The sequence below is a fragment of the Ceratotherium simum genome, chromosome 17 (assembly GCF_057802395.1).
Source record: "Ceratotherium simum simum isolate JZ-2026a chromosome 17, ASM5780239v1, whole genome shotgun sequence".
In the NCBI taxonomy this organism is placed as follows: domain Eukaryota; kingdom Metazoa; phylum Chordata; class Mammalia; order Perissodactyla; family Rhinocerotidae; genus Ceratotherium; species Ceratotherium simum.
This window is the reverse complement of record NC_141916.1, coordinates 19,765,258-19,793,039: the sequence shown is the minus strand read 5'-3', so window position 1 is coordinate 19,793,039 and position 27,782 is coordinate 19,765,258. Positions and strand designations below refer to the sequence as shown.

At 55.3% G+C, this 27,782-nt stretch overlaps 2 protein-coding genes across 9 annotated transcripts in view; both read right to left on the bottom strand.

Moving 5' to 3' along the window:
- KMT2D (lysine methyltransferase 2D) overlaps positions 1–20,592 on the bottom strand; it is a 39,327-nt gene extending 18,735 nt beyond the window's left edge. For 3 of the 7 annotated variants that reach the window (XM_087442461.1, XM_087442465.1, XM_087442466.1), the window contains exons 1-34: positions 20,454–20,592; positions 16,160–16,245; positions 15,777–15,903; positions 15,387–15,610; positions 15,160–15,269; positions 14,821–14,983; positions 14,061–14,226; positions 13,846–13,960; positions 13,567–13,724; positions 13,223–13,368; positions 11,519–13,084; positions 10,316–11,424; positions 9,738–9,851; positions 9,278–9,388; positions 8,536–8,640; positions 7,329–7,510; positions 6,983–7,147; positions 6,778–6,887; positions 6,635–6,682; positions 5,747–5,968; positions 5,400–5,519; positions 5,198–5,311; positions 4,851–4,981; positions 4,619–4,766; positions 4,353–4,418; positions 4,066–4,176; positions 3,710–3,847; positions 3,520–3,604; positions 3,038–3,279; positions 2,858–2,931; positions 2,595–2,645; positions 667–2,478; positions 381–563; positions 167–303 (exon numbers count right to left, since the gene is read on the bottom strand). In XM_087442461.1, coding sequence (XP_087298587.1) covers positions 167–303; positions 381–563; positions 667–2,478; positions 2,595–2,645; positions 2,858–2,931; positions 3,038–3,279; positions 3,520–3,604; positions 3,710–3,847; positions 4,066–4,176; positions 4,353–4,418; positions 4,619–4,766; positions 4,851–4,981; positions 5,198–5,311; positions 5,400–5,519; positions 5,747–5,968; positions 6,635–6,682; positions 6,778–6,887; positions 6,983–7,147; positions 7,329–7,510; positions 8,536–8,640; positions 9,278–9,388; positions 9,738–9,851; positions 10,316–11,424; positions 11,519–13,084; positions 13,223–13,368; positions 13,567–13,724; positions 13,846–13,960; positions 14,061–14,226; positions 14,821–14,983; positions 15,160–15,269; positions 15,387–15,610; positions 15,777–15,903; positions 16,160–16,208 — 8,402 coding nt within the window. In that variant the 5' untranslated portion in view covers positions 16,209–16,245; positions 20,454–20,592. The remainder of the gene's footprint in view (positions 1–166; positions 304–380; positions 564–666; positions 2,479–2,594; positions 2,646–2,857; positions 2,932–3,037; positions 3,280–3,519; positions 3,605–3,709; positions 3,848–4,065; positions 4,177–4,352; positions 4,419–4,618; positions 4,767–4,850; positions 4,982–5,197; positions 5,312–5,399; positions 5,520–5,746; positions 5,969–6,634; positions 6,683–6,777; positions 6,888–6,982; positions 7,148–7,328; positions 7,511–8,535; positions 8,641–9,277; positions 9,389–9,737; positions 9,852–10,315; positions 11,425–11,518; positions 13,085–13,222; positions 13,369–13,566; positions 13,725–13,845; positions 13,961–14,060; positions 14,227–14,820; positions 14,984–15,159; positions 15,270–15,386; positions 15,611–15,776; positions 15,904–16,159; positions 16,246–20,453) is intronic. The other 4 variants (XM_087442463.1, XM_014786411.2, XM_087442464.1 and 1 more) reach the window with 3 other exon arrangements.
- A 4,015-nt stretch (positions 20,593–24,607) lies between these two features.
- RHEBL1 (RHEB like 1) lies at positions 24,608–27,782 on the bottom strand. Of its 2 annotated transcripts, XM_004428972.3 has the most exons (8): positions 27,549–27,781; positions 26,875–26,946; positions 26,459–26,526; positions 26,101–26,183; positions 25,961–26,017; positions 25,709–25,756; positions 25,282–25,363; positions 24,608–25,123 (listed from the first exon to the last, which is right to left on the bottom strand). In XM_004428972.3, the coding sequence occupies exons 1-8, from the start codon at positions 27,598–27,600 to the stop codon at positions 25,034–25,036; spliced, it is 552 nt and encodes a 183-aa protein (XP_004429029.1). In that variant the 5' UTR covers positions 27,601–27,781; the 3' UTR covers positions 24,608–25,033. The 2 variants fall into 2 exon arrangements, with proteins under 2 accessions (XP_004429029.1, XP_087298595.1); XM_087442469.1 differs by lacking the exon at positions 25,961–26,017 and having other exon boundaries at positions 27,549–27,782.

Below are 27,782 nucleotides of genomic sequence, written 5' to 3'. Positions count from 1 at the left end.
CAGGCTTAGGGCAGTGGGAAAGGAGGCAGTTAATGCACCGAGGGGGAAGGAATGGGAAGAGTAATACTGGAGAAGGATTAGAGAGATGGAAAAACCAGAGGCAGCACACAACGGTAGCAAAATCTGTTCCCTTGATTTACCCCCAGGGAACCCCCTGGAGCCTCACCGGCTGTTCACATCCATAGAAGAAGGGGTGGCTGGTGGAGGTGGCCGGGAGAGTCGGTCATCGCTGGGGAAAGCCCCTGGCCCCAAGATGGGGCCACCCAGCTTGCTTGGGGGCAGCCCCACAAGGCTGCTCTTGTCCTATGAGAGATACAGGTAGATGGAGGTAGGGCCACCTTCAGTGTCCTGGACCCACCTCCTCTTGCAACTCTTCCTACCTGGGTCCCAGCGAAGGGGGTCTGGCCTCGACTCAGCTGCTCAAAGGCAGGACTGCTGGGCTCAGCAGCCCAGCTGCCTGGGGGCCCCACTGCTCCTGCAGCTGCTGCAGCTGTTTCCTTCTCCTGCCGCAGGGTGTTGCGCTGGATCTGCTGCCGAATCAGCAGCTCCCGTAGTCGCTGGCGCTGTGCAGAAAACAGAGAAGAGTAAGTCCGTTCTACTCTAATCCCAGGGCTGGCACAGAGACAGCAGAGATATGGGGGGCTCAGATCCAGGATGTCGACCCACCTGCCGCTGCTTCTCCAGCTCTGTCTGGCTGAGGCTGGACATGCCTGGGTCCTGGGTACCTGGAAGTTCAGATGCCGCCAAAGAGCTGCCCATTCCAGCTCCTGGGTCTTCTCGCTTATCGACTGGAGAGGTGATGCCTGCCCGCTGTGAGGCTCCATGGGACAGGTAGGGGAGAGATCCATCGGGTGCAGGTGGTGGCAGGACTGATGGGGGGCGTAGCGGGGACAGCCCATAGCCCTCTCCTGTGGACCCGCTGCTGGGTCCCAGGGGGCTGCCCGATGGGTGGAAGTTCCCTGTGGCTACTGCGAAGTTTGTGCTTTGAGGCTTGCCCAAGGTAGGGCCGGGCCCAAAATGGCTGTTGATCCCATGGGGTGGAGGGAGGCCAGGCTGCGGGACAGGGGGCTTTAGGGAAGGTTCCCCTACCCCCTGAGAGAAAGTGAAACGCATGGGTGAGGGGGTGCCCACAAATGCACCCGTCCCAGGGGACCGGGCAAAATTGGGGGGCTGCCCACTTGGGACCTTGGCATGGAGTTCACCTGCCGGCCCTGAGGGCAGGGCTGCTGGGAAGCCCCCAGCCCCCAGGGGAGTGTGGGCTAGAGGCCCAGCCTTGAAGGCAACTTCAGGGGGCTGGGTTCGGGGTGGCTTATGCAGTGGGGCAAATGGGTCACGGGACTGAGGGCGTGAGGGTGGGCGGGAATAAGGGTCAGGGGACTGGAAGCGCGGGGTAACAGGGGATGGGCAGAAAGCCTCAGCAGACAGAGGACGGGGTGTCAGTGGGGACTGGGAGCTGGACTGGGACTGGGGACTGGCGGGCACTCGAGAGAAAGGGTCGGAGGGCAGTGAGCGAGGGGGCAGGGCACAGCAGCTCTCAGGGGGTGGGGGCTGGGGCCGAGGGGTCAATGGGGGCTGGGCATAGGGGTCAGGGTAGGTGCTAGGGCGAAAGATGTCCGAGTGGCTGGGGGGAGAAGGGGCCAAAGCCTGGGCAGGGGGTGGGTCCTGGGGCCTTAGGCCCAAGCCCGGGCTCTGGGGCTCTACCTGAGTTGCCCGAGGGGTCAGGGGGGCTTTGAAGACATCAGGTGCCTTTAACTCCAGGCCACCCAGGTGGGGACCTGAGGAGGGTGAGTCAGCAAAGCCCAGGTTTGGGGGCCCATAGCTAGGAGAGGATGCCCCAAGTTCTTCCTTCTTCACCTCTAGAGCCTTCCGAGATTCCCCAAAAGGCGGGGGTGACAGCAGGGGCTCGGAAGCCTTGCCTCCCCCTACCCCTGGGCTCTCAGGCACAGCCAGGTTGTCCAGTGAGGGGCAGCGGGGTTTGAGGAAAGGATCAGGCGTAGAGGGCTGGTGTCGGGGGGTGCCAGGCGGGGTAGCGTGGAATTCCCCTGGCTGGCCAGTCCCAGGACGAGACGAAGCGCCCAGCGTTGGGGGCTGTGCAGGGGCCCCAGTCGAACTAGGATAGGGAGGATAGGTGGGTGGTGCCGTGGGGAAGCGGGGCTCCAGAGCGTAGGTGGGGGCCAGTCCAAAGGGGTCCTGCGAAGGCACTTGGGCGGGCACCTGGGGTGGGAGCTTGAGGAAGAGCTCACCAGGCGAGTCAGGGCCGGGCACCGTGCCCGCCGGCGGCTTCAGGAACCCGTCCGCAGAGGTAGACAAGCCGGCGGGGGTAGTGGGGCTGCCAATGAAAATGGTGGGGGCGGCAGCGGGGGGTGGGCTGCCCAGGGCCCCTGGCTGCGGGGGAATGCGGAGATGCAGGGCCGGTCGGTCAGTCTTGCGAGCCATATCGCCCACCTTGGTCTGCTTGTTGATCTGGCTCTCAGCCTGCTACAGGGGAAGACCAGGCACAGAGCAGTCAGGCTGCTGTGGGAAGGCCCTCCAATACCCCACCCTCAAAGGGGGCCCCCACTACAGGACTTGGACGGTGCGGGCCCCTCACTCACCTTCTGCACCTTGTTGATGCGGTGAGCCGCTCGGTTATCTTTGGCCTTTTGCTGAGGGATACAGGACACAGCCTTAGGCCCAGGGCTTAGCCTCAGGCACAGCCCCCAGCCCTCACCATGTCACTCATACTCCCTACCCAGAAGCTGATCCCTTCTGGCCCAGTTGCTTTGGGAGCAGCGAATGGAAAGAACTGAGGTGAATTTCCCAAAGACATCCCCCCGCTCTCTGTTCCCACGCTGACCCAGGCTCCCTTATGTCTTACCAGGTAGGGGGCTTTGTCAGCAGCTGGAACTTTTCTCCAGAGCTTCATGATTTGTTTGCAGCGGCTAGACCAGTCTGGATGGCAGAGGGATTGCATTACAGCATTACAGGAGACTTGGCAGATGACCCCTGCACCCACCACATTACCAGGGTGTGTCCCTTGCCCTCGTCCCATGTCTACCTGGGTAATCTTGCTTGAGATTGGGAAAGTTAATGTTGGCATAGAGCACGGGCGAAATGGTGGAGAGTTGGCCCAACTCCTCATCCTTCTCCCAGCGCTGAAGACTCCGCTGATTATAGGAGAGCCCGTCGCCCTCACCCTCCGTGGTGGGCGTGGTGGGGGTGGAGGGCGTGGTGCCCCCTGAGCCTGTCCAGGGGCTGTCTGGCTCACCGGGTTCCGGGCTAAAGAAGCCCCCGCGCTCCCTGGGGCGCAGGGGCAGAGAGTCACAGGGGGCAGGGATGCCAAGCCCCATACCAGACAAAACCGCCCAAAAGCTCCAGGCCACTGCCCTGCCCCAACAGATGAGGGCCATTAACAAAGGAGCAGAGGGAAGTATTGCTACAGCAGCACCCAGGAGTCTAAGGTTCCCTCCCTCAGCATGACCCCAATGGGAGGGAGGGGACAACAGGGACTGCCCACAGAGGTTAAGCATTGATACCAACCTAGAATCCAGGAATGGGGACTGGCAGAGGCCCGGGTAGGAGTCCATTGGGCTGCTGGAGGGGAGACTGCCCAAAGGGAGTCCACCTACAAGAAGCACAGGATCAGAGAAAGGGAGCAAGAGGCCCATCCTGAGGACAAGCTCAGCCATACCTGTCCACCCAGTCTTCGAACCACTCTCAGCCGTATCACCTTGAAGAAAGGGCCTCTGCAATGGTGTACGGCTGCCATCTAGACCAGGGGTTCCACAGCCCAGATGCTGCTCTCGTTCGGAACCCAGAACATCCTTGAAGAGCTGTTGCAGGTCCTTGGACTCCATCTTGGGCAGTTCTGTGGGGATTGATGAAAGATGCTGTTGAGGAAGACTGTGGAGTTCAGGGGACACCACAGATCTACCAATGGTCATAGCCAGGGAAGGTGCCCAGGACACCCCACCAAAGAAGCTGTACAGATAAGAGTCCCACCTTCTCCAGTACAAAGAGAGGTAAGACCTTCTCTTTCTCCCATAGAGGACCCTTACACACGATGAGTGCGGGTCACAGCCTCACCTTCCGTGGGAATCCTGTCTAAGTCAGAGCTAAGCATCCCTTCACCTGGGGTGCCTGGCTTCTCAGGGTCACTGGGCACTGGGGATGCCTTCACGCCCCCATCTTCAGGTCCTGCAATTGCCAGGAGAAACCCATCAGCCAAGGCCAGTATGGAGGTACCACACTTGCCACCCTGAACCACAGAGGACATGGAATAGTTTCCAGCCTCCAACCCTGATGGTGCTCGGGCAGAACAAGTTGACAGAGGCAAAACCAAGATAGGATACAGTCCTCCCAGCAGCCCTCACCTGGTGTATCAGCCTTGCCCTCGGGGCCACGGGATTCTTCATCTGCAACATCTGGACCATCATCTCCTACAAGCAATAGTCCCCACTCCAATCAGAGGTGCCCTATACCTGATGCCCAGAATGGGTTCCCAGCTCCACAGGCCAAGGCCCTTGGCCCACCCTCAACTCCTGGAGACCAGCCCATTCCACACCAAATTCCCTTGCCAGCTCCTAAGCACAGAGGGAAGCTGGATTCCTTCAGACCACCTTACCCTCACACAACTAACCTTTCTGTGAGTTGGGGAGCTCCTTCCTATCTGAGCCTCCATCCCCCTTGGCCTTTTGGGTTCCTAGTCCAAAGCTTGGCCGGCCCACCCCAACTGCAAAAAGGGCCTTCCGGCTCAGGTCCAGCAGCTCCTTCCCAAAGAAGGCTTCCTGTGGGAGGAGTCAGGCAGATACAGGCTTCTTCATGCGCTACAGGGCAGATACCACCCCCACACCCCAGAGCCTCAGACCCACCTGCAGGTAAGCAGGGAACATGTCCTCTAGTTTGCTCTTTTTGCGCCCTCGCCGCTGCTGCTTCTTCTTCTCATCCCCATCAGCTAAGCTCTGGTCCACGGAGCCCTCTGCAGGCAGGTCAGCAGGCATCACTGGGGACAGAATGGCAGGTGTCAGCCTCTCTGCAGACACTGGGAATGCTGCTCCCAACGCGGCCTCTGGACACTTTCTGCCTACTCTCTCCCTCAACACCAGTTGGGCCCACCACCCTCTTGGCCCTTTGAGTGAGCCTCCCCAGGGCCTCCCTGGCAGTGCTCCATAGATCCTGTGGATCCCCACCTTCTCCCAGGCCCCACTGGAGCCCTCACCCGTCTCACCCTCGTCGGGCTGCCCATCCCCACTCAACACCTCCGCCTGTGCAGCAGGCCCCTTTTTCACACGTGTGTGGGATTTCCGCTGTCGCACCATGAAACCACCGATGCCTACGAGAAGGCAGAGCTGAGGCTGAGAAGCCGCTAGGGACCTGGGGAGCTGCCCCTCACCACCCACCTCCCCATCCCAGGGCCTCACCAGGCCGATAGGGTTTGCGTTTGCGTTTTTTGCTTTCCTCGGTCTCCTCTTTGCCAGGCTCCCCATCAGGGCTGACGGGGCCCTCCAGTTTAATTTCACATTCCATGTGTTCAACAGCACCTATGTATGGGTACAGAGGAGATAGAGGCAGATCAGAGGCATGGGCCCTTGTAACCTTGTCATCCTGCCACCCAAGAACAGAGAGCTAAGTGCCTTGCCACAGAGCCATTTGGACAAGACCACCAGTGGCTTGAGGGTGACTGGGAGTGGCACTGCTGCCCCCACCCAACATCCAGCTCTCACAGGCTCCCACTACTTTGCCACTCCCTGAGATTCCCTAGCCTGACCTTCACCCTTGAGCAGCTCGTCAGTGTCCAGGTCCCCATCCTTCTTGTCATCAGGGCCAAGGGCATCTGAGGGCTCCGAACCCTCTAACCCTGCCTCGCCTGGGAGGCCAAGCCGTCCTCGCCGTTGGCGCCGCTTGTGCAGGGGCGACATGGTCAGGTTACGCAGCACGGCCATGCCCGTTTCTGTCAGCCACACACCCTCGAAGCGAAAGTACTGGGGCTCTGCACAAAGGGGATGAGCATGTGACCCCTGGACCCCTGGAGGCCCCAGGAAACCAGAACTCCAAGTTTCGGCCTAAGTCCTTAGCTGAGACAAAAGCAGTGAGAGAAAGACAGACCAAAGTCCAGAGTGGGGTCTGAAGGCTGGGGAAGACAGGCCACCAAGGGGTCCTAGCTGAGGCCTGAGTTCTCCATCAGTGACCCAGGGGGATTCTGCTACTGCAGAGGCCTGACTTTGCTCATGATTAACGCTAAGTTCACCAAATATATTTTCTGGCCATCTGGGGCTAGGAGGGCCACTACTTGCTGAATGCCAGCACAGTGCCTGAGATGCCAGGAGCAGCACCCACACCGTGATGGAGGAGGAGATGGCCCCAGCCCCCTTCACTGAGGAGAAACAGCTGTGTTCTGTGCTCTCTGGAGATGAGATGCTGGCAGTACAAAGGCCATGTTGCCTGGTGGAAAGAACTCTGCTGGGAAACTGGAAGCCTTGGTTCTAGTCGTAACTTTACCACTAACCTACTAGGTGATCTTGGGCAGGCCACTTAACCTCCCTGGGGGTTAGTTTCCTCCCCTGAAAATGAGGTGATCAAGTTGGGAGGCTGGGGCCGCACTAGATGGTGTCTAAGTTCTCCTCTGGCCTTGGCATTCAGAATTTCTGTGACTCACCTGGCTCTTTCACCTTCATAGGCACCAACTCTGGAGGCGCAACAGGCGCTGTGGAGAGAAAGACAAACCAAGGCAGCTTGAGGCCCCGTTCCAAAGCAAGGCACCATGACTCCTCCTCCCCCTCCACAGCACCTGGTACTCACCAGTAGGCTTGACCACGTAAGGCTGGCAGGAGACACAGTCGAAGCCCTCATCAGCTGCCTGCTCTACATCATCTTCTGTAAAGAGGCTCTCGCAGCCAGCATGCATCCACCTGGGAGAAGGGAGACAGCAGAAAATAAACTCAGACAATGCAAGGCTAAGAACATAGAAGAGGGGGCCTATATAAGAGGAAAGGGGCACCCTCACCGTTCACAGTGGCGGCACTGGATTAGCAGGTCCTCCTCCACATATGGGGCATGACAGATAGGGCAGGTCACCAGGCTGGCGCAGGGCCCACAATGTGTGTAACTATTCTGCCATTCACAGTGGAAGCCAGGAGAGGCGGCCCCACACTGCATACAAGACACACACCTGGTGGGGGCAGAAAGATAGACCCTCAGCACCTAACCTACCCAAGGCACCCAGAAGTGCCCTCACTGAGAACCAAGCGACTGGCCTGGCGTTCTAAACCCAGCCTCTGTTATGTATTCAACATCACATCCATTCTAACACCTCAGGCCCAGGCCCCTGAGAAGATCCTCGGTCTCCTTACCACTTGCACTTCCAGCCGCCCTTGGGCACGGTGAGCAGCGGGGGGTCCAGGCAGTACGTGTGGTAGCTAATGTCACAGTCATCACAGAGCAGCAGGCGTGAGGGGTCTGAGGCCTGGCCACACACCTCACACACGATGCACTCCACACAACGCCAGCCCTTCAGCAGCATCACCTTGGTGATCTGGTGCAGAAGATGGCAATTCTTCAGGGTGTGACACAGAGGGGAGGGCAGACCCCTTAGGGGAGGGTGGGACTCACATGGGTGGGGCTGGAGGACTCTAGAGCACAGGCCAGACCTCCATTTGAGCATAGGGAGGCTATGCAGGGCACCTTCACCCCAAAAATGGTGGCTCTAAACTTAAGGTTTCAGTTTAGACTAAACTTAAGCCCAGAGACCTCTGCTGAGTAGAGAACAGCCTCACCCGGCCACTGCCTCATTATGACCTTTCACTAGCCAAGTCCCCAAAAAGATTGTGCATAGAATTAGGTTGTAATTCCCCCAATTTTTCTTGAACATTTAGAATTTGCTACTGCTGTAAGTTAATGAATGTTAGCAGTGGACAAGTTCTAAATTAACATTTATGAAAACCCCAAAACTACTGATCATGCTTAGATCAAAAACACTGCTTTCTCTTTGGAGACCTGTGCTAGGATTTTGATTTTACATTTTATCTCCAGACCATATCACGTTTTCTACTAGTAAAGTTCTCATAGATTTGTTTTTTGTTTTGGTGAGGAAGATTGGCCCTGAGAGAACATCTGTTGCCAATCTTCCTCTTTTTGTTGAGGAAGATTGGCTCCGAGCTAACATCTGTGCCCATCTTCCTCTATTTTGTGTGTGGGACACCGCCACAGCATGGCTTGATGAGCGGTGCATCGGTCTGCACCCGGAATTCGAACCTGCAAACCCTGGGCCACTGAAGCACAGTGCATGAACTTAACCACTATGCCACCGGGCCAGCCCCCCAAAGTTTGTATGATGGATTGAATTATACCAGTAAGTCACGGTCTACCACAAAGAAACTAATAAAGACCACCACGATTTCCAAAGTACTCTTCCCCAAGACAAGTCTGATAACCACTGGTGACTGAGGAATGACTTCCATGGCCAATGGCCGCTTTAAGTAGTATGGCCAGGACAGGGGCCTAGGATAAGAAGTAACTGACCCCATTCCCCAGCCCAGGCCTCTTGGGCCCTGAACTCACCTTGCTGTTGACACAGTAAGGGTGATAGCACTGAGAGCACTGGGAACAGGCAAGGAGGTGGCCCTCTGCCCCTCGGCCAAAGCTGCCACATACCACACACATATCCTGGAGAAACATACAGGGAGAAACCCAAATGTCCAAGCTGGTCTCCTCATCCTACTCAGTTCCGGCAACTGACTACACTACCATTAATCTGAGAGGAGGGAGTCAGGGAACCAAAAGCCCTCCCATGGCATTAGGATACTATAAGCCATCATGGGCCCCTGTTCCCTCCCAGCATGCCTTGCTCATCTGATCACGTAATCTGAATTGATATAGCCTGACTTGGGTAAAGCTAAGGAGAAGTGGAAGGAAGATAAGATGGGTAAAGACTGGTCAGGATGAGAAAGTAACATGTGACAAAATTCTATCAGCTTCAAGATTATTCATGTGGGAATATACATAAGCTCCCTAGACATTAAGCTTCAGTATGGTGGAGACCATTTGTGCCTTTTTCACTGCAATATGCCTAGCTCCTACCTCAGTGCCAAGCTCAGAGGAGACACTCAAGAAAAATTTGCTGGATGGACAAACAGATGAACAACATGATTCTGATTCACTGTCTGTTTTCTCATTAGCTGGGTACCCCCAGAAGTAGGTCCTTGGTTTTCCCCATTTAGCCTCCCACCAAAACACACACCCAATGTTCAGCCTGTCGGGTCTCTACTGCTGAGGATGGCACTACACGACTCAAGTGTGGTACCTGCATTAGGACAAACTTGTCTGTGTTGGAGAAGAGAACCACAGTATTTTGCATGGTGTCGTCATCATCATCTTCTTCCTCCTTGCTGGGAGAGCTATCGATATCAGCAACCTTATAGGCAGAGAGTTGTGGAAAGTGAGGCAGCTAAATCTGCCCCTACTAAGCCATTTTCCTCTTTGGTGTTGGGGAAAGGAGGCATGAACCCCTGGCTAAGATGAAGGCCAGGAGCCAGCACTAAGAAGCAGAACACCCCAGCTCCCAAACTGGGCCTCAGCCCCAACAGCAGAGATTTCAGAGAAGGCTGGGGACCAAGTGGACAGAAAGAGCACAGACACAGCTGGACAGGCCCTAGGCTAGCAGGCAAGTAGGTGAGCGTGCAGGGGACTGGCAGGATTTAAAGAGTGTTTAATCCGGAAGGGGCCAGCTGAAGCAGTTTGGGGGATGGGAGGCCTCTCCTTACTACCAGAGTCTCAATGGAAGAAGTAGTTGATTTTAGCCGGGCCCGTCCTCTCCCACGTCCTCCATGGGCTCCTCCACGTGGCCGGCGTCTTCCTGGGAAACTACTGCTGCGACCCTGAGTGAGGGAAGGGGATGATTATGGGAGCAGGTCAACGGCTAGCATGTTGGGTCCACAGGCTGGGAGGGATGAGAGGACACGAATGGAGAGAGCATGATAGGTAAGAGTCCAGGGGTCCCCATCAGGACAAGGGAAAGCCAAGCTCTCAGACAGCAACAGGTCAGTAGCTCTGGCCCAAACCATTCTCCCTCTCCCAAGAAGAGTAGCTAATGTGGTACAATGAGAAAAATACCAGCTTCAGAAAGATCTCAGTTTCTAGCCTGATTCTATTACTGAGTAACCATGAACCTGGGCAAGTCACTTCCCCCTCTACGTATCAGTATTCTCCTCAGTAAAATAAGAGGATGGACTATGCGAGTCTAGAATTCAATAAAACAGGTGAGAAGGTGTCAGTGACACTGGACTATACCTCTGACAGTAACACAACATTGACCACATCTGGTGGCTGGATAGCCCCTCACCTGTTTGATGCGGGAACGAGCTGGTGAGCTGCGCCGCCTCCCCTTGTCCCCCTCGGCTTTGCCTCCACTGACAGCTGTCCCAGCATCACACAATAGCGAGTCATCAGTCTCTGGCAGCGAGTCGGTACAGAGCCGCAGGGAGCCCTCATCTCGGGCTGGACTAACATCTGTAGATACCCCCAGCTCCATGGACAAGGAACCACCCCCTTCAGGGTCAGGAGAGCCCAGCAGGGGCTCTGAGCCAGGAAAACTGGCACTGGCATCGCCCTGGCTCAGATTGGAGATCTCATTAACGATGTCAGATTTGATGAGAGTGGGTGGGGTAGGGGCCACTGGTGCACGTGGCTCCTCTTGCTCTTCACAGGGTGAGCCCTGCCCTGCCTGCTTGCATTCTGGGCCATAGACCTCCATAGGGGTCACAGGGGCCAGCTCCTCGGGGTCCAGGAGCACAGGGGAACCCTTAAGTTCACTAGCCAAACTGCCAGGGGTCTGTCCAGCCTCTGGTTGTGAACCAGGAGTGTCAGTCCCATCCAGAGGGGCTACGTCTTCCCCTAGGCCAGAGAAGTCATCCAGGGCTGGGGCAGGGCTAGGTGCGGGGCAGGAAAGGTTCCCCATGGGGGAGGGGAGAGGACTCGTAGGGCTGGGTTCTAAGGCTGGGCACTCAGGTTCTGGGACTTTCTCAGTCTCCATCTCATGTGGCTCAGCCTCCTCTGAGACCTCCACTGCCTTCTCCATGGGACTCAATGGGGAGGGAATGGACAGTGGCAGAGCAGGAGGAGAGCACTGGGAAGGAGGGGAGTTTTGGGGAGGGAGGGAATGCTGGATGAGTGGAGAACACCGAGGGGGAAGGGGCTCCATCAGGATGGGAGAGGCGAGTCCCATTGGGGAGCCTGGAGATGGGGGAAGGATCATAGGGGGTACAGGCTCAGGGTCAGTGCAGTTAGCTTCTGGTGGAGGGCTGATGGGTGTCTCTAGGATGGGGGCAGCCAATGGCGACTCAGTGTCACTGTCCCCTTTGGCACCAAAGGGGTACTCTAACTCCCCCAAAGGAGACAGGGCTGGCGGGGCCACAGCTGTGATAATGGGTGAGAGTGGAGGAGGAAGAGGATCTGGAGGGAAAGAGAAAAAGGGAGGCTCTTAGATTAGATGCGCTATAAAGAGTGAAGACTGTCCCAGAGTAACAGGATACGAACATCCCCTTACCTGGGGGCATCAGCTGAGGTGACAAGGATGGCTCCCCAGATGGGGACAATGGCAGCTCCTCCGGCAGAGGGGACAGAGGTGGTTCCCCAGGCTCAGACAGGGCCGGCTCTCCAAGCAAGGGGGATAAGGGTGGCTCCCCAGGTGGGAGGAACAAGGGCAATTCCTCAGGTGCAGGGCACAGGCCTTGCTCCTCAGGGGGCTCTTCAGGTCGAGGGGACAGACATGGTTCCTCAGGCTGGGGGGACAGGTGTGACTCCTCAGGCCGGGGGGACAGGCGCGGCTCCTCAGGCACGGGTGACAGCTGTGGCTCCTCAGTGGGGGGGGACAGGTGCGGCTCCTCAGGATGGGGGGACAGGTGCAGCTCTGCAGGCCGGGGGGACAGGGGTAGCTCCTCAGTCCGTGGGGACAGGTGCAGCTCCTCCGGAGGGGGGGACAGGCGTGGCTCCTCAGGTTGGGGGGACAGATGCAGCTCCTCAGGCCGAGGAGACAGATGCAGTTCCTCAGGTGCAGGGGACAGGCGTGGCTCCTCAGGCCGGGGGGACAGGTGTGGCTCCTCAGGCCGAGGGGACAGACGTGGTTCCTCCAGCCGAGGGGACAGACACAGCCCCTCAGGTGCAGGGGACAGGTATGGCCCCTCAGAACGAGGAGACAGGCGCGGCTCCTCAGGCTGGGGGCAGAGTCGAGGTTCCTCAGGCAGTGGCGACAGGGGTGACTCCTCCAACGGGAGGGACATGAGCAAGTCCTCTGGTGGCGGGGATGCAGGTGAGTCTTCAGGTGGTGGAGATGTGGGTGAGTCCTCAGGTGGTGGGGACAGGCGTGAAGCCTCAGGTGGAGGGGACGTGGGAGACTCTTCAGGTGGTGGGGACAGGGGAGATTCCTCAGGCGGTGGGGACAGACGTGACACCTCAGGCAGGGGGGACAGGCGAGATACCTCAGGTGGGGGGGACATAGGCGAGTCTTCAGGTGGTGGGGACGTGGGTGAGTCCTCAGGTGGCGGGGACAAGCGCGATGCCTCAGGTGGTGGGGAGAGGGGAGACTCCTCCGGTGGAGGGGACAGGGGTGATTCTTCAAATGGTGGGAACAGACGAGATGCCTCAGGTGGTGGAGACATGGGTGACTCTTCAGGTGGAGGAGACATGGGTGACTCCTCAGGTGGTGGAGACAGGCGAGATGCTTCAGGTGGTGGGGAAGTGGGCAATTCCTCGGGTGGGGGGGACAGTGGAGACTCCTCAAGCGGTGGGGATAGGGGTGATGCTTCAGGTGGTGGGGATAGGGGTGTCTCAAGTGGGGGAGATGGGGGCGACTCCTCTGGTGGAGAGAAAGGTGACTCCTCCAGTGGAGAAAAAGGTGATGACTCAGGTGGGGGAGACAGAGGAGACTCCTCAGGTGGTGGAGAGAGGGGTGATTCCTCAGGCGGTGGGGACAGGCGCGATGCCTCAGGCGGTGGGGATGTGGGTGATTCCTCAGGTGGTGGGGACAGGGGCGACTCCTCAGGTGGGGGCAGCAGTGGCATCTCCTCATTTAGGGGGGCCTCCAACTGGGGCTCAAGTTGGGCCCCTGCTCTCCCTGCATACATAGAACACTATGCTCCAACCTAGCTCAGCTCCACTCCACAGAAAGTGCAGGGTGTGGGGCAAAGCAGAAACTGTCCCTTGCCACAGAACACAAGGGGATTATTTTCAGGGACCCTCAAACACTACTCACCTAGTGGTTTGGCTTCACATTGCAGGGGCCCCGGTTCCTTGGGTTGCATAGAGGTCACAAGCCCACCCTTTGGCTGCTCTTGGCATGCAACGTACAGAGCATTGAGCTCATCAGTGGGGCTATCGCCAGGCTCTGGGGGTGAGAATCTGCAGAGGGTACAGGGGAGCAGGCACCGTGGCTCTCATCAGCTATCAACTCCCAAAAAGCACACTGGGGGAAGGCATGAATCTTTTGGATTGCACTTTAGGGCTCTCCTCTCAGAGTCAACTTGCTTTAACATGGCCCCTGCCAATCTCAGTACTTCCCATCTCCCATCCCAATCTCTTCCAGTCCACACCACTTACCTGCTACAGACAGGAGGATGCTGCTCAGAAACAGAACTGACAGGCTGTCCTCCCTGGGCTTTGTGACAGCGATGACAAAGCGAGTAGTTCTCAAACCACTCAGAGTTGGGATTCAGCTCTGCTGAGCCTGCCCCACAGGCCCGGCATACCCGGCATGCCTGGGGGAAGGGAGCAGGCAAAAACAGGCATTGGTCAGACAGCAGAGACTGAAGGCAAGCACAGGACCCGTAACAAGAGAGAAACTCAGGATGTTGTAGGAGGCAGAATCGGGACACTCACCTTGCACTTCCAAGAGTGAGCAGGCAGTTCCTCCATAGGTGGTTTTAGGCAGAAGGTATGGTATCCTTTGTCACATGTCTCACAGACCAGCATCTTAGAGTCATTCCCAGGTTTCCTGCAGGGGCACAGGGCACGTAACAGGGTCCTCCCTGCCCTCATTTTCAACTCTACCCTGTCCTTTGCCTAAGGCTGCCCTCCTGCCCTCCCATTCTTACGTGCAGGCTTGGCACACTTTGCATTCAGGGCACTGCCAGCCAGCACGCTTGCGGGCAGTCAGAGCAGTGTCCAGGCAGGCCCCATGATAGTGATGCCCACAGCTGGTACAGAAGAACAGGTCACACAATTCCCCCGGCCCCTCACATACTGCACAACGAGCCTCCTCTGCAGTGGGAAGGGACAGAGAACACAGGTCAGCTATGGATCCCTTGCAGCACTCAGGACAGTGCTATCTGCTTAACAGGCATTCTTTTTTCTCTATGAGGAAGATTAGCCCTGAGCTAACATCCAATGCCGATCCTCCTCTTTTTTTTTTTTTCTTTTTTTTGCTGAGGAAGGTTGGCCCTGGGCTAACATCCATGCCCATCTTCCTCTACTTTATATGGGATGCCACCACAGCATGGCTTGACAAGCGGTGCGTCAGTGCACGCCTGGGATTTGGGCCTGCGAACCCTGGGCTGCCGAAGAGGAGTGCGCACTTAACCACTACGCCACCAGGCCGGCCCGCTGCGTAACAGGCATTCTATGGACACAGAATGAATAAATAACAAGTAGTTACTAAGTGTCTTCCTAAGACATGCCAGGCACTGTTCTAGGCACTGCAGACACCACAGTAAACTCACAAAGTTCACACCTATTTTAGTGGGGCAGACTGACAGTCTACAATTATAGACTTCGATGAGTGCTCTACAGAGTACAAAATCCCCAGGCACACTTGGCCCCCCATTTGCCCTACGTCCAAAGAGCAGGACTTCTCACCCAGATGTGCGGCCCCCTCACTGTGCTCCGGGCATAGCAGCTGCAGTGTTTTCATGGATAAGAAGGAACCGCTGGCAGTCGCACAGGGGAAGTGGTAAAGCCGTGGACATCCGGGCGAGCGGCAAGGGATGGAGGCACCAAGCCTGGTGCAGTGGGAGCAGCGCTGCCAGGGTGTAGACAAGGCCTCAGTGCCAGCCAGCTCTCTCCAAAGCAATAAGAAAGGCACTAGCTCTGCCCCAGTATACCCACTGCCCTTCTAATTCTACCCTGACTCTCAGAAGCCCACCAGCCCTACCCACCCTGCCCTCTGCCTAGGCAATCCCCTGGCTCCAGCCCTACCTGGGAGATCCCTGAGAAGATGGCCTTGTCCACACCACATAGTTCTGGGCCCTCCTGCCCCCACACGCCTGCCGACCACGCAGCACACCAATGGTGAGCCCAGCAGGATCCTTTATAGGTGGAAAGAGGTAAATAGAAAGGAAAGAGTTAACAAAAAGGTAATCAGGACCACCCAGCCCCTACCCTCTTTCCTGCCCAAGTCAATTACCCGCCTTCCCTTCACTCACCTCCAGGTTCTCCTAGGTGGGCAGGTGTCAGACCCTCAGGGAAACCAATCTGTGATAGGTCCTCACTGGGCAGCACTGCCTCACTGGGCCCTGGGTTCCCCCCAGGGGACACCACTGGACACTGGGGCCAGTCAAATGGCAACTCAAAGCGCCGCAGCTCCCGCTGCCCGTGTAGACTGGGCTCCCCGCAGTTACAGAGAGCACAGCGCCGCACTGGACCCCCACTGTGAACACACAGGCATCAGCACCACACCAGGCCCCTGCCCACAGGCACCCCAACAACCCCGTGATTTAGCACACCTATGCTGCCCAAACACTCATTTTCCTAAATCTTCCTTCTTGAAAGCTTCTGACTCTCAAATCAAATCCTCATTTCCCCAAACTAGTTACCTGCAGTCCTGGAGAGGCTCCCGAAGCCTGGGACCCCCAGAACTTGGCAGAGAGACCTCCCCCACATGTGGGTTGGGAAGGTCTGGCTCAGTGGCGCCTGACTCCTTGGAGGCTGCAGGTCCATCAGCTGAATGAGCAGAGAGAGAAGCACGCATCAGCCATCACCCTCTATTTAATACTAGTCCACTCATCAGACCCACGAGATTATCCAAAACCCTTGGATCACAGTGATGGCATTTCTACTTTTGTCCCAAAGAACAAAGTCCCTCAATTACCTGTCTATTAGACAGACTTAGCTACCACCCTTGTGCTACCACCAGAAATCTAAGGTTGCCGGGGAAGCACAGAAAGCTGCCAGCAAACCCAGAATTTGCCCTACTCACCTGCCGGTTCTGAATCTTTATCCTCACCAGGCGGCTTCTGGCTGTCCATCCCTCTCTCCGACTGGGCAGGGCCCTCTCGGGGAGACCTGTCAGAGTCAAAAGAGATATCTATATGTCTAGTAAGTCTCCCCACTAAGCACTTTTCCCAGAATCCTAGAAGGAAGCAGCTAATGGTATCTAGACCCTACAGAATTCACAGCAAAGCCATATCTACAAAATCCTGTACTAACGACAAGGAAAGTCCTTCTCCCTAATCCTTATCCCACTGCCTACCTCCTCCCCAGATAAACACATACCCTCTTCTCCCACTCTGGATTCTCAGGGGATCCACTCCCCTTTCCCACTTCCCACCTCCTGCCTAAGACTTCCCAGGGCAATAGCATCCAACTAGAAGCACATCCAATCTACATCTAGCACCACCCTTTGCCTCAGGTCTGAGTCCTTGGCTTCTGGTGGGCCCTATCCCCTGGCCTCTTTCCTCAGGTCTCAAGTCACCATCCTAGAGGTCTGTCAGCGCCAACCTAGAGGTAGTCATAACCCAAGAAGTCTGAGTCCAGCCGAAATCCCTCTTCCAGAGAGAGGGTCTGGGGTCTTGCAGGATGTAGAATATATTACTGGAACTAAAGCCCAGCTATGGATGGATCTCCCCCACCTCTACTGGTTTCAACCAGGACATCCCAATCACAACAGAAGAAACTCCCCAATTTCCACCCACTGCCCATCCAAATCCAGCTCAGCCCACCCTTGGCGCCTGCAGTGACTGAACTCAGGATCTCACCCAGCCTGAAGGCCTCAGGTCGTTGCCCTTAGCAACGCCAACTGCCCTTCCTCCTCTGATGTCCCTAGTAGTTAACAGAAGTGGGCCTTAAGAGTTACTGAGCATGTGTAGTCAGGCCTGAGGCTAGGCATGCTGGGAGTTGTAGTCTCAGGGAGCACACTGCCACTTGGAGGAGTTCTAAACGGGGCAGGACACAGCAGAGCAGAGTAGCTTCCTTCCTCTTCCGTCAAGCAGGGTTTCCACACACACTATGGGGGTGGGGGGTAACGGTCCCCTCTTCTAAGATACACCTGCCTATACCAGAGCTAAATGAAACACACTAAAGTTACACCTAAGAATGCTGAAACCTACACTTTTGGGCATATTTTCCTAAACCTCAGAAGGAACTAAGCATAGTACAAAAAAGAAAGAAGTAATGAATAAGAAGAATTACAGAGGTGAGGAACAGGAAAGGAATCCCAAAGAAGAAGGGAGAAAGGGATAGGTGCCAGCAGCTCATAGTGGGAAGGGCAGGGGCTTAAGCAGAGAAAGCAAGTATAGTGTACCTAGAGAAGGTGGGGGGAACCCCTAAAACAGAACTCTAAATAAAAGTTTGAGTAATTTATTTCTCACCTTTTCCACTCCTCTTCTTTAACCAGAGGGACCACACCAACCTTAGTAAGGACAAGCCCCTCTTCCCAAACTAAATACCCCAGTCAGCCACTTGGGGTTTTGTGACTGGGGCAGATGAGACGGGGGAACCCTCAAAGGTGCCCAGGATCAGTAAAGCAATTACCTAAGAACCACAATATCCGTCTCCTTTCCCTGAGCTCATATTCCATTTCCAGAGACTGGCAATGCACCTCCTGTGACATATCACAGGAAATTTTATTTTACTTTTTTCCCCTCACACTAACACAATCTACTAGATTGGGAAAGTGAAGTATCATGTGATAACTGTTACTTCCATTCCCAGATCATCTCCTTCCCAAACCTACCACACAACCACACCTGAAACGAAAGCAGGGCGGTCATCTCGCTGGCCCACAGAAAAGCTGCTCTGGAACTTAAAAGGGGCCCTTAGAAGCCACCTATGGGAAGTAGGGGTTGGTCAGGGCACCAGCCAGGCCCTTCTTCCTATTCAGTCATTCAAGGCCTGACCACACCCTGAAGGCTTCAAAGTTTCCTAAATGTACCTTACCATTACATGCCCCCAAAGATCCTCCACCCGCTCTGCTCTCAAAGTTGAAGCCAAAGGAGTCACAAACAGCAAGAAATAAAAAGCAACAGTGATAATACAGTGAGTGGAGGAGGACTGCCTAACACAAGGCCAGAGGGACAAATTCCTCTGCCCTCCCCCGAGCGCAGCCCTCTCAAGCTGGTAAGGCTGGCACTGCTCGGGGAGATCCAGAAACCACCTTCATGCAGCCTGGGGAGACAGAATACCAACACCCTCCAAAGCCCGAGCCTCATTCATGGGGCTACGGAAAATGAGAAATCAAGAAGTGAAGAGCAGAGTGTCCTCCAAACTATACCAAAAAGAATCTAAGGGCACCTCCAAGAAGCCTGAGCCCCATTTCCCTACCCCTGCAGTCTAGCACCTGCATCCCTATGCTGAATCCCAGTTGTCAGGCCCCTGACCAGATCTAAACAAATGAAGACCACAGGTTCCCCTGTCCCATCAATCACAGCCAAAAATCACACATACACTCCAAGGGTTTTTTCCCTGGATCTGAACTGGGCTAACGCCTGGCCAGGCTTCCTCTAGGAAACTAGAGATCCCAGAGAAGTACAGATCTAGGGGGTTAAACTGTGCTGGCTCCCCTTAGTCCTAGGCCTAAGAGGCCCAAAATAGCAAGGAAGAAGACAGGGATTCATCTCAACCCACTCTCCTCCCTGCCTCCATCCCAGACCAATAGCTTTAACTCCATTTAAAGGGGAAATGGAGGCTTGGAGAGGTGAAAGGCTGAAGCAGGCCCTTGAGTGAACAGCTCGTCTGTAGAACTCAGGACTTCCTGGTTCCCAGTCTAAGAGTCAAACCACACCTCTCCCCACCCCCATTTTGGGTCAGCCCTCCAGGAAGAATCCAAATGACAACACCGGCCCTGTAGACCCTCCAGACTGTCTCTGGGTCATCCTGGGGTCAGCCACAGCTAACTAGTAAGGAAGTTCTTTGGGGACAGGCAACAGGAGGGGCTCTCCACAGGAGGCAGGGGCAGACAGTATGGGTGACAGCTAGCCTCACCTCACCACCCCTATCCCACTTCTCACCTCAGGTTACCACCCAGAAAGCTTTCGAGGCCAAAACCTATTTTCTCCTTTCCAAGACCAGGTTCAAAGAGATCTAGCCTATGTATGTGAGAGGGGGTGGAGTGAGGGAGCAAAACACACCAGCCAAATCCCTGCTGGGCAGCATGACAGCTGTGAGAGGGGCTGTCCCAGCCCAGGGTCCAGAGGCATGAGGCTCATGCTGCACCCTTCACGCACTCACATACACAGTCCTTCTCCCCAACACCTCCTGCCAGGGCTAGAAACGCTGGCTTCAGCAGAAACAGCTCTGATCAGGTCATTTCTGCTCCAAAGAGGTACAGGCCACCCTATTCCACAGGGTTGGGACAGGATCAGAGAGCTGGTTAACATTCCCTGATGAAAAGGATTGGAGAGGTCTGAGAGGGGCTGCAGAATTGGCCAGGGACTTATGGGCAACCAGGTCTCCACACCAGGCCCAGAGAAAGCAGGAGACAAAAGCCATTTTTTGCAGCCCACATTCGCAGGGAAGCAAATCTCAACAGCCTCCTCTATAATCCCCCTAGAGATTATGTCCATCCCGAGAGGAGAGGAGGCAAAGCAGGCTAAGACAGCACTAGGCCTCGCTGGGGTCACTTTGCCAGGCAGGGGTAGTTTAAAGTTGAACAGCAAGGCCAGAGCTGCCCCCAGCCCCGCCTCCTCCATGCCCCAGCCACCTCCTTCATCACACTAGTCTGTTTCCACACACTCTCCCCTTTGCACAGTGAAATAAGGCCTAGTGAAGGATCTAGGGTTCCTTGAGTCTCCCAAAGACTGCTCTGGGTGCCCGGATGGGCAAAAACAACCTTAAAGTCCAACCTGGCAGTAAGTCTGACCCGGCAGTGGCACCCTACCCCCACCCCCAAAGTTGTTCTGTTCCCAAGGCCCACAAGGAACCCTGAGGGAGAAGCAGCCGACTGGGATTGGTGCTGGCATCAGGGCCTGGGTCCTAGTTTAGTAGAGCTCCCCTCAACACAAAAATAAACAAGCAGAGAGGCAATCTGGCCAGGTTCCCAAACTCCTGCGGTTCCATGAACCCCTAGTCTTTAAAGAGGCACACCCCAAGACACCAGGCCTCACTTCTGCCCTGGCGACCGGCTCAAGTTGCCTTGACAGACCCTGCCAAAGCAACCCTCCTCAGCTCTGGCACCCCTTTCTCCAACCTAAAGGCCAGCTCCGGCCAAGATAGTCCATCTGGCTATGCCCCCAGTCCAACCCTTTCTGGGCCCCGGCCGGGCGGACTTCACTCACCTCTTCACAGGGCGATCCAGAAATCCTCATCCGAGAACATGGCCAGAGCCCGGGCCGCTCCCCGACCTCCAACCGCCAGAGCGATCACAGCCGCCCCCCGCACGGGGGGGCTTACGGGGGCCAAGAACGGTAAATCCAGGTCGGAGTGGCCACCCTCCCCCCCCAAAAAAGCAAGAAGCCAAAGAGGGGTTCTCTGCCTCGGGTTCCAGCAGTTTAGGTTTCCATGGACAGCCCCAGGGCGGCGAATCCCGAGCGGACACAAAGAGAGCACCGGTGGCTTTGATCTTGGGCGAGCAGGCTCCGCATCCGCGTCGCCGGGCGGCCTCTCAGTCCTAGGGCCGGGCCAGCGCCCCGGCCGCCCGCGCTGGGCTCGGGCGGAACGTCGAGGCTCTCCAGATGGAACGTCGAGGCGCCTCCCCAGCAGCCCGGAAGGAATGCCGCGCCGCCCCGCGCCGGGCCCGGATGGAACGTGAGACCCTCGCAGGAGCGCCGAGCCCCTCTCCCCGCCCGGGCTGGCGCCCCGGGGCCGCGCGACCTACGGCGACGCGGAGCCGGCGGGGCCGCGGGGCTGAACCTGACACACACCCAGCGCCGGGCTCCTCGACCCCGAGCGCTCGCCCTCGGTGGCTTCGAGCCCCCCACCTTCTGCTCCCCCCGGGGAAGGGAGGAGGGTAGGTGGGCGAGGAAGAGGAAGGGGCGGGCGGTGCGAGCCCTCTGCCCGCTCCCCTCCGGCCGCTCCAGGCCCTGCGCTCGCCTCCCTTCCCCTCTGGCCTCGGGAGCTGCCCCGCCCCCGGCCTGGCCGGCTCTGATCGGCGGCACCCCCTTGACCCCCGGCTGGCTGTGATCGCGGGGGGCCTAGAGGTGCATGGCCCAACCCCGGCTCCCGGCGCCGGGGGGTCAGGAAACTGAGCGGAAAGTGGGGAACGAGGCAGCCATTTGCAACCGGAGAGGAAAGTAGTGCAGCGCGGCGCCGCTCCGCCTCCCCCCCTCCGCCTCCTGTTCGGCCGGTAGGGTGGTTCCTGCGAAGGGGCTATTTCCTGGCCCGAGATCTCGGCAGCGGTCGTGGAGATTCACGGAGCCTCCGGCGCGAGATCCGGGGGAGCCTTTTGCCTGGGGAACCCCACTCGAGAAGGTGAGAAAGGAGAAGACGCGGCCCTATTTTGTGTTGGAGCGGAGCGGCGGAGGGAGACGGTCCTCTCGGAGGAAAGGCTGTGACTCTGCAGTTCTACGCACACGCTGCGGGATCCCTCCGCCGCGGGTTAACCCCGACTGCGCCGGGCCGGCCGCTGTGCAGACACGTGGGAATGAAGCCCCCCTCTTCTTCGCCTCGGCCCTGGAACTGCCTGCTTGACCGCCCAGATCGTGAAACTAGGACTCCGGCCACTTTCTAATTCCGTTCCCTGGGAGTTATCGGTCCCTGAAACTCCAGCTGCCCCCTTGCCTTGGCCAGGGGCAGTCTTTCCCGGGAGGGGGATGGAAGAAGAGCCAGGAGATTGGCCGCTGCTCTGCATCCTGGGAACTGGAGTCCGCAAATGGAGAAAGTGAGGCACGGCGCCTGGCGCTGCAAAGGGTGGGTTCTTGCCACGTTCGGGGGCCCGAAGGAAAGCGGAACGAGTCCCTGGTTGTTCCTTCTGGCTCTCAAACCCCAAAGAGGACTGTCAGTGCCCCCACAATCACCACACACACCTCCCCCATCAAAACATAAATGTAGAGTTTCCCCTTCTTTCCCGGGCGTTCCCACCCCCACCCCCAGTCTTTCTCTCCGGATCTTCAGGGCCTGTCTCCCCTTTTTTAGTAAACAGAGGGGATGCACTGGTACCTGGCCGAAGTACTGTTACCCAAACAAGATCCCAAAACACTGCTTGCAGGCACCCCCCGCTCCCACACACACGCACCCAAGTCTGGAGGAGATGGGATTGGAATGCCTTTTCTGCATTAGCTGTACCCAAGGATGAACAGGAGGAGACAAATTAACTATATACTAGATACTTTATATATTCTTAGTTATTCCTTGCCCTCGGTTTGAGTTACGTGGAATTATGTCCGTGTTACAGATGACGAAATTGAGGCTAAAATAGGTAAAATTGCCCAAGGAACTGGTGAGAAGTTGAGCTATGGTTCAAACCAATGGCCATGTTTTTCCTAGGATTTAAGGAAGATGTGGAGAAAGAGGCAGGCAGATCAGATGCAGGGCTGGTTTCGTGGGAAAGGGTTTACAGTGCTGTCCAATAGAACTTTCTGCCATGATGGAAATGAACTATATCCACACTATCTAATATGGCTTAGCCACATATAGCTATTGAGCACTTTGAAATGTAGGTGGTGCAACTGAGGAACTTTTTATTTTATTTAATTTTAATACTAAATTAAACTTAAATAGCCAAATGTGACTTGTGGCTTCCATATTGGACAGTGCAGGAGACCTAAATCCCTACTGGCCAGGGTCATAGGAGGGATTGGGACTAGATGTGTCCTGTGCTAGCCACACACTGACATCATGTGCCCTGCACTGACAGTTCAGGTCTATTTCAGCAAAAAAATCCAGCAGTGACCCCACACCTGTCCTAGCTATAGTGGAATGAATTAACCAAGAGACAGATGTTGGAAAATGGAAGGCCCCTCCCTGCTCTCTATATCCAGAGGCAGGGAGGCAGACCCTCACTAGAAAAACCTCCAATAAGATGATAACCACCATTTCTTAAGGGTTTATTATATATGAGGGACTGTACTAAGCATTTCATATATCACCTCAATTTAATTTTCACCTCAACCATGTGAAGAAGGTTTAACTACACTTCAAAATGAGAAACTGAGGCACAGAGAGGTTAACTGACTGCCCAAGGTCACACAGCTAAGTGGAAGAATTACTATTCCAACCCAGCCATTAACCACTATTCTTTACTGCTATCAGGCTTTCAAATTGCTCGATACGCTTCTAGAAAACCTCAGACATTTGTAAGTCTATCCCAGACCTCATGAAAATGGCAGCAGGAAGGTAGGTCCCTGTAATGAGTATTCCAGGTCAGATGTGCAAAAGGACCTAATTTTAATACAAGGAGAGAGAGCAGTGACAACCCTAAAGAGACTCCTAAACCACTAAGATTGCTCTTTGGAGTATGCTCCTTCCAGCAGCCCTTATTTCTTTTTAGATTCTGAATCAGAGATGCAAAAGCAGGTGGCAGGACTTTTGAAAACCAATATGACAAACCATCATCTCCAACTGTGAGCCCCACTAGCCTGGAGCCAGGCATTAACAAGATCACAGCTAAAAATCACACCACATTTTGTCCATGCTCCCCAACTAAGTACATTGACAGGGTGCCTGGTTGGCAGAAGTCTATGCCCTCCCTGTGAAGAATACCATTCAGGTAACCCTTGTAAGTCCTTGGAGGAGGTATTAGGCCAGTTTGGCCCTAGAGCTGGGGAGGGGGCAGGAAAAGTAGCAGCAGATAGGACCAAACCCTCCTAGGTAGAATATCTGTCCTCCTACTGAGGTGGTGGGTCAATAAGAAAGGGCAGAGGCAATAGCCTTTGACACCTAAAAAGTAGCCTGACTCCAAAGGTGTGAAAGATATGAAAAGGTCACCAAAGGTATGAAAAGAGCAAAGAACATCCATGTTAATGAAAGGCACGGGGTACATGGAGGGGTGGGGGGATTGATACACACCAGGGGCATTATTTCTTACACTACTCAACTCTCTTAGAAAGCCAAAATCTTCACAACACTTTAGTCCCCACGTCTACACTCCTTCACCATTTTTACATTATTAGGAATGAGGGGCTCCCTTCCTCCTCCCCAAACCCTACTCTCTCTGAGTTCCAGCAAATTCCAAGGCCCCAGGAGGGAAGCGAGGTCAGCATGTGGCAGCTGGCCACTAGAGGGTGGTGTTTCTGTAGTTAAGGGGATCTTGAGAGCCTACAAACTTGGATGGGAGTGGCAGCCAACTGGTACCTGTATAGGGAGGACCCAGTGGAAAGTAAAGGTGGGAAAGACAAGTAGTAAGTCTCAGGGTAATAGTCCTGAATGAGTGAGGAGTAAGGAAGAGGAATGAAGTAGGAGGAAAGAATTAGCCCTGATTTCCCTCCAAAGACCATAGTCATCACTCTTTGGAAAAGGAGATATTGGCCCTGAGCTCTCCCCAAATACACAGAAGTCAACGACAAAAAGATTTCTCAGTTTATTTGCATATATACATTGTTACCCCAGGGAGCCAGCTCCACTTCAGGAGTCCCCAGCTCCCCTCACCCAGCCAATACCCAAAACCAACATAGGAGACTGGGTCCTGAATAAGCAATGCCCAGGACTCATATCCCAACCCCGCAGATTATAACAACTCATTTAGCAAAAACAGAGGGCTAGAGGCCAGTGCCCATGAGACATCCTTGCCCCTTTGTAAACATTGACAACCAGGCCACTGGAGCCTGGGGAAAGTGTGCAAATATGAGGGTACCACACTGTGTGCCCAGAGAGCCAGGGACACAGCTGGCAACCATACCCGTGAAGTCCTGAGGGCCTGCCCCCACTGGAGCCTGGCAAGTGCCAGGGGCAGAGTCAAGGCAGCTACCCCATGCCCAAGGGCTCACATGAGCCGGCAGCGGCGCTCTTGCCCATAGGAATTCTCCACTCGGGCAATCTCCTGGATGACTTTGGTGAAGATGCCTTGTGTCAGCTGCAAGGGACAGGGATTCAGGGCAAAAAGTCAGTTCCCTGCCAATACCGCCCAGCTCTGAGGTGAATACCCAACTCCCCCACCATCCCTACCACCAAGCAGTGCCATAAGACAAACACTGCTACCCCGACCACCCTCTTAATCTTCAGGCCCAGCACCTGATTCTCTCGGGCAGATGACTCCATAAATGTCGCACCCCAGGACTCTGCCAGCTTCTTCCCATCAACTGCCTTGACCTCCCTAGAAGCAAATTTGGGACATGAAGATGGAGGATAGCAGTGTCCCCATGTTCTCTTCAAAATCTTTATAGAATCTAGACTTCCTCTGACCCATCTCACTTCCAAGGTTTGGGAGGAGGGTTGGGGAAGGAGAAAATACAGGAAAACAAAGGAGCCTAGGACTGAGGCTTAAAATATGAAATTATAGCTTTTGCAATAGAAGGGTTATCTTGTCATGACCTTCAAGTTAGAAATGAAAAGAGGTGCAGTGAACTTGTTCAAGCCAGTGGCAGAGCCAGGACTAGAGCCTGACTGATTCCTAGTCCAGCTCACTTTCCTTCACCTTGAGCTGCAGAGATTTCCATACCTGTTTGGAGAGAGATCTGCCTTGTTCCCCACTAGCACTACTGGAACCCTGTGAGGAAACAGCAGTTACTATAGGATCCCCTCCCATTCCCCATGGACCCCAACCTCCTTCATTATCACAGCTGGACAACTCTCCATCAGACCAGACAGGATCTATGTCTCGGCCTCCTCCCTAACTTGGACCAATACTCCCCTCTGCCCTCTCCCATCCCCTCATGTCCACACTATGTCTCTGTCCCCCAGGGCCACTTACCGGGTTTTCCCATGGCCTTCATGTAGCTTTTGGTACAGACTCTCAATGACTTGGAAGCTTTAGACACAAGATATGGAGCTATAACCTTATTCTGGCACAGCCCTCAGATCCTCCCAAGTCTCCACTCACAACTCACTTACCTATGCAGAGAGGTGACAGAATATACAAGCACATAACCATGGACCCCAATGATGAGTGAATAGGGCAGAATGCTGTACTCATCCTGACAAGAAATAGAAATATCAATACTGAGATCCACAACACTCAAATAGCAAAGGGTGGTGGGCTGCATCCTGGGGACCCTCCCTGGGGCACTCCCTACTCCAGTCACTTCTATTCCACAAGTATTTATAGAGTAGTTCCAATGAGCACTGCACACTACTAGCTGCTAAAATGCTTTTCTTTTAATATTACTTTACAGATAAGCCACAGAGGCTACCAGACTTCATCTCCCAGGACTGAACTGCCACATTTAGATACCCTACCCCAAACTGGTACCTGCCCTGCTGTGTCCACCAGATGTAGGTGAAACTCATCTTTGCCAAGAGTCAGTATCTTGCTGTAAGCTGAAAAGAAAAGAAAACTTAACTGAGGTGCCTTGTAGGGCTAGTGATGTGTGCCCCATACTTTCTTAACCCTGGGGGTGACACAGATGGACCAGGTCCAGACAGCTCTCCAGGAAATTGGAGAGACAATGTTAGGGTTCTTATTGTCTACATCTACACCATCCTGGACTCAGTATCTTGCAAAGTCCACATTCTAGCTCCACTCATAGAACAGGACTGCTAGAGAAGAGATTCGATTTAATGTCTAATTAAATCAACCCCTTGGCACCAAGAAAATCCCGAATTTATGGAGTTGAGTGGGGCACCCAAGCCCTCCTTGCCCCACCCCTAGGGAAGAATTCTACTCACTATTCTCCACTGTAGGATCATAGCCTTCCAGGAACTCGCCCTCCACAAACTGATGTGCCAAAGATGTCTTCCCTGTGGGAAGCAGTGGTAGTTGTATCCAAATCAACCATCCACATTCACAACCTCTGTCCTTTCGGGCTGTGGCCCAGGACTAAAGAGGACCCCAAATTAGCACCCTAGCCTGTGAGTGCCCCATGCAATGCTTTCCCTTAGCCTCCCTCACCCTCTTTTCGCCCTGGGTCTGTGCACCTTGGCCACCGGATGCATTCAATAGCGCCGCAGGAAAGCTTTCCTGCCGCCTTTCCCCACCCCACCCACCCCGGGAAGATCCGGAATTCCCTAGGATCAAGTCTGCCCCCTCACCCAGACACGCACACAGACCGCGCCCCCATCATCAAATCCTGATCCCATCCCCACCCCCCAGAGTAACTCTGGGGACCACTCTGATGTTCCTGCAGCCAAGCCCACATTAACCCTTACATGCTCCGGCTTCCTGCAGCTCTCCACACACTACCACCACCCCAGCCTTTCCTCCTCCATCCTCTCAACCCTCGCTCTACACCCCCGTTCTAACGATGCCTCCATTCCTCCCTGGGTCACGTTCCCGCGGCAGCGCGCCTCCTCTGGCCACAAAGCCGCGGTGCGTCCGTGCTCTCCCCAAGGCGGAGACTCACCTACAGAGCGGTATCCGAGGATGACCACCTTCCTGTAACGAACTAGCGGCATGGCAGGAGCCGGCCCCGAGGGGCTTACAGAACTGCGGGCTGAGAAAGCCCTAAGAAGAGGAGGTCAGAGTGTATGCAGGCGCGCAAACCGGCACAGGAAAGTCGCTAACCCCTAAGCTGCCAGGGGCAAGCTAGAGGGAAACCAAAACAAGCGCCGCGCCCGGAGCTGGCCACGTGATCACA

Excerpts from the sequence above, each read along its gene's own strand:
- RHEBL1 (XM_004428972.3), bottom strand. The coding sequence starts at position 27,600 with ATGCCGCTAGTTCGTTACAGGAAGGTGGTCATCCTCGGATACCGCTCT. Across the intron at positions 26,184-26,458 it reads TGGTGGACACAGCAGGGCAG|GATGAGTACAGCATTCTGCC; the intron begins GTACCAGTTTGG and ends ATTTCTTGTCAG. Across the intron at positions 26,018-26,100 it reads TCTGTCACCTCTCTGCATAG|CTTCCAAGTCATTGAGAGTC; the intron begins GTAAGTGAGTTG and ends TTGTGTCTAAAG.